General features: G+C 40.6%; 2 protein-coding genes across 2 annotated transcripts; both read right to left on the minus strand.

The window, feature by feature from the left end:
• Positions 1-6,483: 6,483 nt before the first annotated feature.
• On the minus strand, positions 6,484-8,620 carry LOC147614668 (disease resistance protein RPV1-like). Its single transcript, XM_086779772.1, has 3 exons — positions 8,048-8,620; positions 7,388-7,618; positions 6,484-7,155 (listed from the first exon to the last, which is right to left on the minus strand). The coding sequence occupies exons 1-3, from the start codon at positions 8,489-8,491 to the stop codon at positions 6,484-6,486; spliced, it is 1,347 nt and encodes a 448-aa protein (XP_086635898.1). The 5' UTR covers positions 8,492-8,620.
• On the minus strand, positions 8,499-9,778 carry LOC147614669 (disease resistance protein RUN1-like). Its single transcript, XM_086779773.1, has 3 exons — positions 9,255-9,778; positions 8,602-9,160; positions 8,499-8,507 (listed from the first exon to the last, which is right to left on the minus strand). The coding sequence occupies exons 1-3, from the start codon at positions 9,776-9,778 to the stop codon at positions 8,499-8,501; spliced, it is 1,092 nt and encodes a 363-aa protein (XP_086635899.1).
• Between the last annotated feature and the right edge of the window lie 3,894 nt (positions 9,779-13,672).

A 13,672-nucleotide genomic window follows, 5' to 3' on the forward strand; every position in this document is an offset into this window, starting at 1 on the left:
GTTCCATCCTTGAAATTGTCAGTGAAGCTCCATGGGAGGTTAGTGGTAAAAGCCACTGAAATTGTAATAGAAGTCAAAGTGGACTTCGATTGTGGGAATCTGTAGACCTTCATATTCATGCTATAGATATTTTTGTGCTTGGCCTCTTTCAAATTTATATGAATGTTTTACAGTTTATGGAATTCAATTCTATTATACATGTCCACTAGCTTAATCTACATAATCATTAACACTATATGTCCACTATTCATTTTCTCTGTCCTTGATGTTTGTGTACTCTACCCCATTGTCATTAAACACTTCCCAATATCCTTAAGGAGAAAATTAAGCTTGTGAGCTGCACGTGAAAACCATGTTATCTTTGGATGCTTTGTCATTACATTTTGTCTTGCTAATTTGTAATTTGATGCATTATCTGAAACTACTGCAGTTACATTTTTACACCCACACACACGAGATATTGTGGACCATATGTAATTACACTGAGAATCGGAGATCAAGCTTACGAACTTTTACTTCCTCCAATTGGGAGCACAAGTTGCACTTGGATCTATGGGCCTACATACAAGGTGGCTACTATTGGACATAAAGTGGTAAGGTGAGGTCACCCAAGGCTCACACATGGCATGATCTCTAGGATTTGAATATTACCAAGCCTAGATTTCCAAACCTAACTAGGATTGGTTTTAGACTTGAAAAAGGGAGAGTAGACACAATATGGAAATTTTCACCTTAGAGGATTGAAAACGGACCTTCCCATACTTAAATTAAGCTACAATCCACAATGTTTTTCATGTTAATCTACTGAAGAAGTATGTATGTCTTGGATACTAGTCATATATTGGATGATGAATAAGTTTCTTTTCCTACCTAAGGATAAGTAGAATTGGAACCAGAAGCATTTTTGAACGTGAGAGAAAAGCCTCTCAAAAACATGATTTTAAAAGTGTATACAGTCAAGTGTAAGTTTTTCCCGCCTAGGGATGCCACTTCAGAGGAAGAATTAAAGAAAGATTATCCCCAATTCATGTGAGATGAGGAAATCACATATCGTCAAGTGGGGATGCCAACTAAGGTTGCCACTTAGTAGAAAGAGGACGTATCCCTAATTTGTGTGAGATGAGGAAATCTTAGATCTTCAAGTGGGGGAGAACGTAAGATCACTCTTCCTGTGCCATAACTATGGTTCTTTCTGATTCAATCTGACTTTAATGGTTTTATTTACAATTCGTATTGAACATGGAGATGGACTCAGCATAAGATGGATGAAGTATCTACATTTGGTAAAGTTTTCTTATAATGCCTCTCATCATTAAAGCATCAAAATGAGTATTTTTAATAATGCCTTTCATCATTAAAGCATCGAGATGAGTCCATTTAGGGCACTCTATGGACAAGATTTCCTAATGCTATTAAATTGGTCCAATCCACTGATCAAAGAGTGGAAGTGTCTAAGTAGATGTTGAATAAGATGGATTACCAAATGTGGTCTATAAAGAAGGACATTAAAGCTGCCTAGAACATACAAAAGCAGTATACTAACTTGAAGCGATATAACAGAGAGTTTAAAGAAATATCATTTTTCTTTTATACAACCCAAGAGAAATTCTCTCTCCTTGTTGGGAAAGTACAAGAAGTTGTCACCTAAATAACGTGTTGGAAGCTTTAAATATATTATTGCTATATAGATCAATATGAATAAAAAAACATAATTTATATTATAATATATTGCTATTTCATGATTGTGATATATACCAAACGTGCTATATAGTGATCATGTTTACATGCACATATCACGAACGTGCTATATTATGATAAGCAAAAATGTGTAATGCCCCGATAGTGCTATAAAAACATGAACATGATATAATATGATAGCGCTATAAAGAGAAGCATGAACATGCTATACCATGATAGTGATATGCAACGAGAAGCACAAACGTGCTATATCATAATAGTACTACTATAGAAACATGAACATGCTATATCATGATAGTGCTACAAAAACATGAATGTGTATATCATGATAGTGCTATAGAGAGAAGCACAAATGTGCTATATTACTATATTGCTACAGAAAGAAGCACGATAGTGCTATATCACAATAGTGCTATAGAGAGAAGAACGAATGTGCTATATCACAATAGTGCTACAGAGAGAAGCATGAATGTGCTATATCATGATAGTGCTACGCAGAGAAGCACAAATGTGCTATACCACAACAATAGTGCTATAGAGAAAAGCATAAACATGTTATATCATGATAGTGCTACACAAGCAGGAACATGCTATATCACGATAGTGCTACATAAGTACAAACATGTTATAAACCATGTCTACCTGATTCCATCATCAAGGTTGACTGGCCGCCTACATCCTATGGGTAGTGAAGGACTTTTCGCAAACACCACCACTTATTCAGTCCCATTGCAATATTTCTATACTTGCAGAGAAGAGATTGATGTAGGGAAGAAGCCACCCTATAAAGATGCTAAAATATAAGCTATTGAGCCTGAAGATGATCTAAACTGGATACATATGATTGGCTACAATCGATAACTAGGGAGCTAGAGGATCTACATGGGTTACACCTAGTGGTGAGGAGCTCCCTAAGGTCGTGCCCCTGCGAGAATGATTCGTACTCTACCTTATGATACTGAGGGGATTGGTTATAGTGAACTTGAGTTCACATGTGATGACTCGAGCTCAAGCACCAATAGTGGTGAGAGGTCTGAAACGGAGATTGAAAGTGACACCAGCTCTTCAGTCACACCAAAAGAAAAACAGAGCCCATAACATCCAAAGAAACTACAAGGAGTAGCTCCGAATCTAATACAAATTCCCAATTTGAAGAAAGGGATGAAGTTCATCAAGACGGAAAGGAGAATCTTTGAAGATGGCGGAGATGTAAACACTATTCAGTGAATCATCATAAAAGGTTACAAGAAAGAACAACTATTGCCCAATGGCTCCAGTACATGGGTGCATTTTACTTACATCAAAATTTTATAGATGATTGGAGGAGTTACAAAACGTCAACTATTGTAGACCACCCCCAATTGATATAGATAAGGTGGAAGTATCTCATGAACCAAATTAGAGTCGCTCACCTAGAAGGAAACAAAATCATGAACTAGCACAAAAGGAATGAGAGGCTAAGGCTGTAGCTAAAGCAATTGATGAAGGAAAGGAAAATGAGCATGATTTGCACCTAGTACCTTAGCATTGCAAATCATACACCATACGGCAATGCAAGTTAGTGTTTAATCTCAAACGTAACCCCATAAGTCAGAGTGGAGGAGTCTATGATGGGCTTTCAAAGGTCAAGGAAGTAGACTTGGCCGAACCATGAGAAATAAGGACTTAAATAAGGCCAAGGAGGCTAAACTTGTAGCTCTCCTCAAGGATTATAGGGATTGCTTTGCATGGACATACCACGATATGAAGGGAGTTCTTGTAGAGGTTGTACATCACACCATCCCCATGGTACCCGAAGCTAGCAAGCTACCACATGGGCAAGCTAGGTTTATCTCAGATGAGTTCAAGGATTGTACCCAACTCTTATAAAAGGGAGTCACTTCCAACAAGCAAATGCAACAAAGGGACTACAAACCATTACCCCAACCTCATCAATCCATATGTTGTAAGCCACCAAATGAGTAGGCAAAATGTATGTGTTTGTATTCATGCTTTACCACCTAATAGTAGCCAAAAAAACGTCTAGGGAAAGTGATGCAAATGTAAACACTGCTGACCACCTAAGAGTAGCTAATCAAGCTCCCAGAGAGACAGATGTTCCATGTCCCAAGTCCAAATGTCAATCCACCTACAACCTACATTAAGAGAGGGTGAAGCATTTGTAAACCTCACATTTGACCACCTGCTAACACGGCACCAAGGGGGGGTGTTGAGAAATGTGGTGCCACTCAGCATAGGAGTTGGTAGAGAGTGAGTATGAGTATTCCAAATGAAGTACAAGCCTAGCAAGCTACCACATGGACAAGCTAGGTTCATCCCACTTTAGTTCAAGGATTGTACCCAACTCCTACGAAAGGGATTCACACATAATCCACTCATCTCAAGCAATATCAAGTAAGTCCATTTGGTTGCATATCTCGTTTATCTCTTTTAGTTATTTTTCATTCTCATTCATGCTCTTTTAATCATGTTTAGCATTTGCTTTAATCCACCTTAGCCTAGCCTAGACTTGATCCATGTTTCTCACAATCCTTTAACTAATGTTCCTTGTAGTTAGTTCCTTTTCTCTTGGGTACATCAATCGTTGTGCTAAAATGTGCACCCAATTTTCTCATAACTCTAGTTTTGGTAATGGGGCATACATCTCATCTTCTACTCTAGTTTTGGTATTGATGTCGTTTAGGGTTGATCCTTTCACTAATGTTCCTCATAGTTACTTCGGCTTCTCTTGGGTACACCAGTTGTTGTGCGAAAATGTGCAATGTCCAATTTTCACAGAACACTAGTTCTGGTAATAGGACATACATCTATCTTCTAGGGACATTGGGTTTGCACCTCTAAGTTGCAAAGTTGCAGGGGGGGTTATTCGAGTAGTGGTGTTCTAGTCATCTCCAAACAATTGCCTCTCTTGGGATGTGTCTCCCAAGTTTGTAGGTTTACTTTCAAGGTAGGTAAATCCTTTTGCAAGTATATGTGGTTACTAGACCAATCATGGACTAATGTGGCATCCCTCATGAAAGGTATACCTAGAATAACGTTGTGTTGTCATAGAACATTCACCACAGTATGGAGAAATGTATATGAAAAGATCGTGAGTTTGTCATTTCTCAATACACCCATTGGTCTCATCTTAGTTTCATCTACCATGTTCTCACAATTGGATCCTTCCTTTCCAATTACAGTTTTTCCCATGATTGCTGCATCATTTAATATGGCCCTGTCACTTGACTACCTTTAGGGGTAACCAGAATAGTTGCATTAGTGTCATCACTTTCAAAGTAGTGTCCCATTTTGTTCATTGAAATCTCACGGTTCTTTTCTTGCTCTTTTGGATTGATTTATTTCTTCAATGTAAAAGGCGAGTCACTTTCACGGGGTCAAGTGATGCAATGATTCCTCTTTCTACCCAATCCTTGAGACCAAGACATAACCTAGGATTTCTCTTGAGGCATGATTCTAAAGGTACTTCAATCATTACAGAAAGGATCATAGTCCTTCCACATCTTCGGGTGAATGAGAGAAAAGTGTACTCCTTGATTACTAGAACATGACAACAAAGGTTCTTAAGGAACAATGTCTACTTGATCCATCGTGTCAAAGAAGCAAGGGTAGGATTCGATTCATCACTTCTTTGTTTGTTCCTTCCCTTACTGGCTCTACAACATCAAGTCTGTCTGACAATATCCTTCCTCATGTGGAAGAGACTGTATTAGAAGACCTTATTTGGGTTTGTTTGGATTTTTTCACTTCCTCTTAGCATTGCTAAACCAAGGCCTTGGCAAATGATCCACCCGAGTTCAAGTCCCACCATTGGTCGTATATGCCCTCGTGTTGTATTCTACCGACGTTAATACCTCTCTCTCCCATAGTGTGTCTGTGTGTGTAATAAAAGAGGACTCTCGCACTACCTTTCTGCCACCCACAAGTGGGGCAGATTGGCTAGTACAAGAGCCCTTATAAAGGCCATGATCCACCCGAGTTCAAGTCCCACCATTGGTCATATATGCCCTCGTGTTGTATTCTATCAACGTTAATACCTCTCTCTCTCTCTCTCTCTCTCTCTCTCTCTCTCTCTCTCTTTTAGCATTCGGATATTTCTCATTCGCTTGGGAGTACTAGGCACATCACTTTTCTTTTTGATTTGATATTTTGATCTATCCTCATAACTAGATTCAATTGAAGCGGTTTCCACTATATCTAGATCAGAGCCATCCTAAATGCTCACTTGGTGATCTCCATTGTTAATCTTTTAGCTTTTCTTCTTCGGCCACACTTCCTAGCCAGCTTATCCGCTTGCTGCTTAACTTGGAATCGTCGAGTGATAATATTCACTACAATAAGATAAGGAATTAACGATGCTTTTTACCGATTTAACGGTGTTTTACGTTTCATCGTTATAAGCACCACTCAATGGCATTTATAAACGTTGCTAAAAGCACCACTACGTGTGGCACTAGAAAAATTAACAAAATACTCCAAATGAAGTCCACAAAAACATCCAGTAAAAATTTATCACATAAATTTATCAAACATAAATATTTTTATAATAAAGATCAAAAAAATTATAGTAAAAATTTATGCGATAAATTTTATAGTAAAAAAATTATCATATAAATTTGTAAAACATAAATATTTTTATAACAAAGGAAAAAAATTCAACAAAATGCTATAAGCAAATCAATATGTAGTAGAAAGTATGTAGTAGAAAGTATGTAGTAGAAAGGTGTATAATGATTTATAACTTTTTATAGTACCATGTAAAGTGCACAAAACTGTTCTAGACTTTCAAGACACCGGTAGCTCCTGCAGCTGAGAGCACCCACCAATGTCAAGCTTCCGTAGCTTTTTCAGCTGCCCGAAGGAAGAAGGAAGCTTCGTGATGGCTGAGCCCCCTGCACAAAACTCTTCTAGACTTTCAAGAGACCCAACATCTTCCGGTAGCTCCTGCAGCTCAGAGCACTCATCCATGTCAAGCTTCCGTAGCTTTTTCAGCTGCCCGAAGGAAGAAGGAAGCTTCGTGATGGCTGAGCCCATGGCTGAGCCCCATCGTGCAGAAAACTCTTCTAGACTTTCAAGAGACCCAAAATCTTCCGGTAGCTCCTGCAGCTCAGAGCACTCATCCATGTCAAGCTTCCGTAGCTTTTTCAGCTGCCCGAAGGAAGAAGGAAGCTTCGTGATGGCTGAGCCCCCTGCACAAAACTCTTCTAGACTTTCAAGAGACCCAACATCTTCCGGTAGCTCCTGCAGCTCAGAGCACCCATCCATGTCAAGCTTCCGTAGCTTTTTCAGCTGCCCGAAGGAAGAAGGAAGCTTCGTGATGGCTGAGCCCCCTGCACAAAACTCTTCTAGACTTTCAAGAGACCCAAACTCTTCCGGTAGCTCCTGCAGCTCAGAGCACCAATCCATGTCAAGCTTCCGAAGCCTTTTCAGCTGCCCTAAGGAAGAAGGAAGTTTCATCTGTAAAGTACATGAATCAAAGTTCAGAACATCTAAACTTTTAAAAGACCAGAGTCTTCTAACATTATCAAATTTTCAGCTGCTCAAAGGAAGTCAGTGTGCAATCATGGATTTCTTAAATTGAATTCTCTCTTGTAAAATTAAAGTTCACTTTTTAAAGTCAGATCTCATGAAATTACAAAAGTTTGAAGATCAAATCAAACATTTAAAAATAATAATAATGACTATGTACCTTAAAGTTCCCAGTGTACCGGAATTCCAGCACAGTAAGAAACTCCAGGTCTAATAATTCTTTAGAAGGAGCCCATTTCAACCACCTTATTTCCAATGCTTTTAGCCCCTCATCATCACCCTCCAGATATGTTCCATGCAGAAAAAGCAATCGTAAAGATTGCATTTGGGAAAGCAAACTTGCATTCAAGTTTTCCCGGTAAGTGGCAAGCCCACGGATTTGATCAAGACCCTGCAACCATAAACCACACCATTATTGCATGGATCGTGTTTTATCAATCATGTAGATCTTACAATGTTTGGGCAATATCCATATATTTAATGAGTGTCTGGGTTATGGAGTCAATGGGAACTGATCTGTAACAAGCATCTGCATTATGCTCCTGCAATAGAGCCACCCACCCTCCACACCAGAAAAAAGCTTCAAAACGACAAGTGCAAGTGCAAAGATAGAAAAAAGGAAAAGCGACCAATCAAAAGAGTTTCTCGAGTAAAAAGTTAAGGATGAACAGTGGAACAAGTTGCTTTCTGGGCATTCGCAACAACTAATTTGAATCTTTGTAGTCTTTCATTTTTGTATTGTCTTTGCTTCCTACGGCATTGTTTGCATACATAAATGTGTGCTGAAAACAGAGAAGTAAATAGAGAAGTGGATATGCACCTGCTTACTTCGCAGCACTTGCGTCAAGTCGGTATCATCCCACACCCTACTCCACTTGCCCGATTGTTTGACAATGCCTCTCCCCAAATCCCTCAAGTGATCGTGCATTGTCAGGCACTCATTTTCATCCACCTTCACTAGACAGAGGTCTACCAAGCTCTCTAGACCACTTATCCACCCCTCTACCAAATCATCGCTTTCCCAAAAGTATTCGGCACTCTGCCTGCCTTCACCAATCAAGAAGCAAGCCACATCTAGAAACATTTCCTGCTCATGCTTACTAAGAGCCTCATAGCTAACCTTCAAACAAGTCTCTATGCGTTTGAACGTTGAAGTAGCGCTACTACTTAAAGTCTTGATTGCTTCTTCCCAGAATTTCTTTTCCTTCCTCACCCTAAGATGCCTACCAAGCACATGCTTTGCGAAAGGGGAAGACCAGCGCATGCTTTGCTTACTTTCTCTGCTAGCTGTTCAAAAGCTAGATCTGGCGAAGGCTTCTTGAAAGCGTTCAGACACAAAAGTTGCAAGGACTCATCACGGTTCATGCCTTGTACCTCGTAGCGTTCACCCCTGATGACATCAGAGAAATCATTGCCGCCGTGAGGAAATACTGTTTGGTTCCTGGATGTTACAAGCATTCGACTTCCCGGTTGAAGGGATGCCAGATCTATAATTTCCTCGATGGATTCAAAGTTCTCTGGATCATCCAATATGATCAGGACCTCCTTCCCCCTTAATCCAGCTTTTAAATGCCCTTTCTTCTTTCCCACATCGTCCCCTTGGAACTTCTTTTCATGCAGCAAATCTTCGAGGAGCTGATTCTGTAATTGACTCGGTGTCTTACGCTGACAATTTTCCACAAAGCTTGCCGCTTGAAACTCCTTTCCAAGTCTCCTGTAAATAGCGCGAGCAAGAGTGGTCTTGCCAATGCCACCCATGCCCCAAAGCAGCACAAAGTACACACTTCCCTTTTCTTTCAAATGAAACAGCTCGAGCACATCATGGACCCTCTCCACCAAACCAACTGCTTTGAGGTCATCCTCCACGGGAATCCTGCCCTGAATCTCCTGTGCTATCCTCTCTACGAGAGCTTCCAGCAACCGTCCTTCACATCTGCACATAATTAGATAATATCGCATAGATTAGTGATATAAGTAAGAAGATTAACTCTACAAAAAACGGTTGCAAATCAAAGGTAGTTTGGTACTTGTTAAAGGTCTCCAGGCGGAAGCCCTCGAGCCATGAGGCATCACACAGAGCATCTTCCCACCCTTTGATCGTGCTTTCGTTGTGCTTGCCTTGTCTTCGATGGTCCTCGATCGCTTTTGCAAACGGCCCGTCATTCTTGTTTCTTAGGTCTTCTGGCTTCACGTCGTCATAGAAGACCGGAAATAGCTTGGCTTTACTAGAGCTCTTGGTGCTCTTCAACATCTCCACAAGTTCATCCAGACACCACCGAGACTCTGCGTAATTGCTTGTAAAGATGGGCACTTGAATGATTGCTTTTCGGGCAGCCGCCAGCATGAAAGGGCGAACATCGTCTCCGTCAGGGAGCTCCTCCATGTCCAGAAATGCTTTGATCCCACGGATTTTCAGGACATAGTAAAGTGTATTTGCGAATCCACGCTTCATGCGAATCCCACGATGGCTGATAAACACCGCATGGGTGCCGACAGACGGATGCAAAGGCAGATGAGTCGCTTCTCTGCTCAGGCGGGGCCGCTTGTTCATTCCTGCCCCGAGATCGAGACTAAAATCATCGTCATCGTCCCTCACAAGAGACTGCCTCAACATCTCTCTCTCTCTCTCTCTCTCCACTACGTTTCTCTTCCTCTGCTTCTCTCTCTTAGCGCTCTCGTCTCGGCTCTTAAAGCTTCGCAATCCAGGCTACTTCCAGGTAATTTCTTCGAGTCAAGCAAGCCAGTCAGTGTTGTGTGAAGGCGCGTTTAAACTTCGCAATCCAGGCTACTTCCAGGTAGGTAATTTCCTCGAGTCAAGCAAGATGTCCCAGTCAGTGTGTGTGTGAAGGCGCGTTTAGACTTCGCAATGGTTTCTTTGAGTCAAGATGTCCCAGTCAGTGTGTGTGTGAAGGCGCGTTTAAACTTCGCAATGGTCTCTTCGAGTCAAGCAAAACCTCAGGCGCAATGCTTTCCTCGAGTCAAGCAAAACCTCCGGCGTTTAAACTTCGCCATGGTTTCTTCGAGTGGTAGTCAGACTTAATCATTGCTTTTATCTCTCAAACATAAGGATCATTGCTTTTATCTCTAAATAAAATACATGTTTCCATTTTCCATAATTGTCACTTCCGGGACTAAAGAGAAATGCTTTCTCTTTAAGATGTCCACTAAAGGACCAGGTTCAAGTGTGGACTTGGTAAACTGAATACGCTAATCAAAACATGGAGATCTATGTAAAGTTTGGGTACATTTTGATTACACCCATAGAATTGATGGATGGGCAACAATGTCTTGTTCAGTTTACGATCCAAGGTGAGTTATTTACAACATGTCTCTATCGTAAAAGGAATACATGCTTTAGATGGTTGCCAATTTCATAGTGCATTGATTGTTGGATTTTATTGTTAAGCTTGAAAGGGTTAATAGTGATTGTTATATGCAAGACAAAAGAGGAGGGTGTGACTCTCAAATACTCTTTTGGAATAATCTTAATAATGTGATAAGAGAACAAGGTTATCCACCAGCTGGCTTTGCAGGATTCATGGGGCAGATGAAGCAAGTGCCAATTGGATAGCCAGTAGAGTAGTGTATCATGGGGGACCATATAATGTATCAAAGGGTTGTGAAAGATCTTATCTTTTTCACTTAAAGCAAAGTTTGCAGAAGCACACAAAGAAACTTGTGCAACAAGAAAAAACGACAAAACACCTTGACATGTGTGAGAAATGGCAACTCTCACCTACTGCTAAGTCAGGCAAGTAAAATACACTGATGGCATAATGGTCATGCTCCCAAAGAAAACATCATGTGAATCCCACGATGGCTGATAAACACCGCATGGGTGCCCCGATAGACGAATACAAAGGCAGATGAGCAATAGGGCGCGGAGTCGCTTCTCTGATCATGCCTGAACGTGTGTGTGTGTGTGTGTGTGTGTCTCTCTCTCTCTCTCGCTCTCTCTCCATTAGAAGAGACGGACTTTTAAAACTTCGAGTCAAGCAAGATGTCCCAGTCAGTGTGTGTGTGAAGGCACGTTTAAACTGCTTTTATCTCTAAAACATAAGGATCATTGCTTTTATCTCTAAAAGATAAGGTTACTGGCTGTGTGGCACTGCTCACCAAAAACTAGCAGTTAGTGTAATTTTTCAAAGCCAATATCCAGCTTCAAGGGTAGAGTTGTAGGTAGTTCTAAAGGACGAAAAATTTATTAGTACTTTGAATTTAATGATATGTAAAAATTATATTCTTTAATTTCTGTACAAAAATGGATAAACCTCATTAATATTCGTAGAGGTTTCTCTCATGTAGTACAGAAGTATATCACTGCAGTATTTTTACTCATATAGTTTATTGCATATGTAGATTTCTAGTTTAAAAATATATTTAAAAAAGTGTTTTGTCTTTATGAAAACTGAACAGAATTCTGTAGTGTTTTCCATTGCTTTAGAAAGTAGTTTTTCGTGATGAGCACTCGCTACTAGCCTATAAAAGCATGTACCTGCTGTAGGCTTATAATATCAATACAATCAACCGAGTCGTGCAATCTAGTCTCTCTCTCTCTCTCTCTCTCTCTCTCTCTCTCTCTCTCTCTCTCTCTCTCTCTCTCTCTCTCTCTCTCTCTCTGTGCACACACATTAATGTGATGGAGATATTCGACCCTCCATAACCTACTTCCTATCTACTATGCTACCAAACCTTCATTTCCTATAGCATCAAGGTGAGTGGGCAAACTGGGATTGACTTTGGTGAAGGAGCTCGCATATTTGGAAGCCCGAGACACCAGTCTTAGTTGGGCACATAAGAGCCCATCGAGGGGGGCAAGGGAGGCACCAAAATTGGGGGCTAGGAGGGTTATATCAAAATTCAGGTCTTCGTTTTGGCGATTTGTGCCTAAAGCAAGTTGCATGTTGGGCATCCTCGAATTTATGTTGGGGTAGAGGATTAAAAGGGCCTTTGTCAATTACAATAGGTACATAGGAGCTTATGCAATCTAGAGCACTAAATTGTTGCACATCGATCAAGCCCAAGGGCATGCACAGCTCTAAATACAGGGTTTGTGGTGATCTTTTGCAAAGAAATTGATAAGTTGCATTGCATCATCTTCACAAAAGTCAGGAGAGGAATAGCCTGGTCTCCTTTTATTTTCCCACAACACTCAGGGGATAAAGAGCGAGGAAACAATGAATCTAATACCATGAAAGTAGATGGGGGATTGAGGAGATTAAACATTACTAATCGAGTTGGTCCCAAATACATAGACATAGAGATATATGTAGAGCATTAGGCAAATAGGATATGTATTGTAGTGGTCTAACTACAAGTTTGTCTTATAAGTCATGATATGGTGGTGCATATCTACCTTTCCTAATCTCAAGGGTGCCTCCGAGTAGCGAGTCTATGGTGGGAGATGTCTTCCTCCTGCTTTCCTTTTGTGTGCTCTATGCGTGCGCATGTGTGTATGCTAGATATAAGACAACATTACAAGAATGCGACAATTAGTATCAAAGATCCACTTGCAACAAAATTGAAGATATGCATTTCTTACAATAAAGAGTAGGTATATCTTGTTGATTCACAGGAACCTCCTATTTTTGTGAAGGAGAAGAAAGAGGGGTGTTCCCTGTGTTCCTTTGAGGAGAAGGGAGAGGGGTGTTCCCTGTGTTCCTTTGAGGAGAAGGGAGAAGAAGGGAGAAGCTGCGGGCTGCAACCCCCTAGTAGCTAATTTTCAATTGCTCACAACACTGGACAAAAGCACCCACTTATGCTTGTGCTTTTTTTTTAAAAAAAAACGAGATAAACCACTGTGGAGAGTCTTACCACATAGCATTATTGGTTTGATCCCACGGCTTTTCAGGAAATAGTAAAGTGTATTTGCAAATCCACGCTTTCATGTGAATCCCATGATGTGGCTGATAAACACTGCACGCGGACTCACTTCGCTGCTCAGGCGGGGTCGCTTGTTCATTCCTGCCCCGAGATCGAGATCATCATCGTCCTTGCCAAGAGACTGCCTGAACATCTCTGTGTGTGTGTGTGTGTGTGTGTCTCTCTCTCTCTCTCCCTCTCTCCCCCCCCCCACTACGTTTCTCTTCCTCTGCTTCTCTCTCTTAGCGCTATGTCAGCCTCTCGTCTCCATTAGAAGAGATTCGCTACTTCCAGGTAATTTCTTCGAGTCAAGCAAGATGTCCCCGTCAGTGTTGTTGCTTTCCTGACAGCTTTTTCTCATGATGTGTGTGCGTTTAAACTTCGTAATGCCGTTTAAATTTCTTCCAGTGGTAGTAAGACTTAGTCAATCATTGCTTTATCTCAAGGGTAGAGGTTCTAAAGGACTAAAAAACTACTAATACTTTGAATTTAATGATATATAAAAATTATATTCTTTAATTTTTGTACAAAAATGGATAAACCTCATTATTATTATTTGTAGGTTTTTCTCATGTACAGAGGT

This window comes from Cibotium barometz, chromosome 41 (genome assembly GCF_041138505.1).
Source record: "Cibotium barometz isolate CiBa-2024 chromosome 41, ASM4113850v1, whole genome shotgun sequence".
Taxonomy (NCBI): domain Eukaryota; kingdom Viridiplantae; phylum Streptophyta; class Polypodiopsida; order Cyatheales; family Cibotiaceae; genus Cibotium; species Cibotium barometz.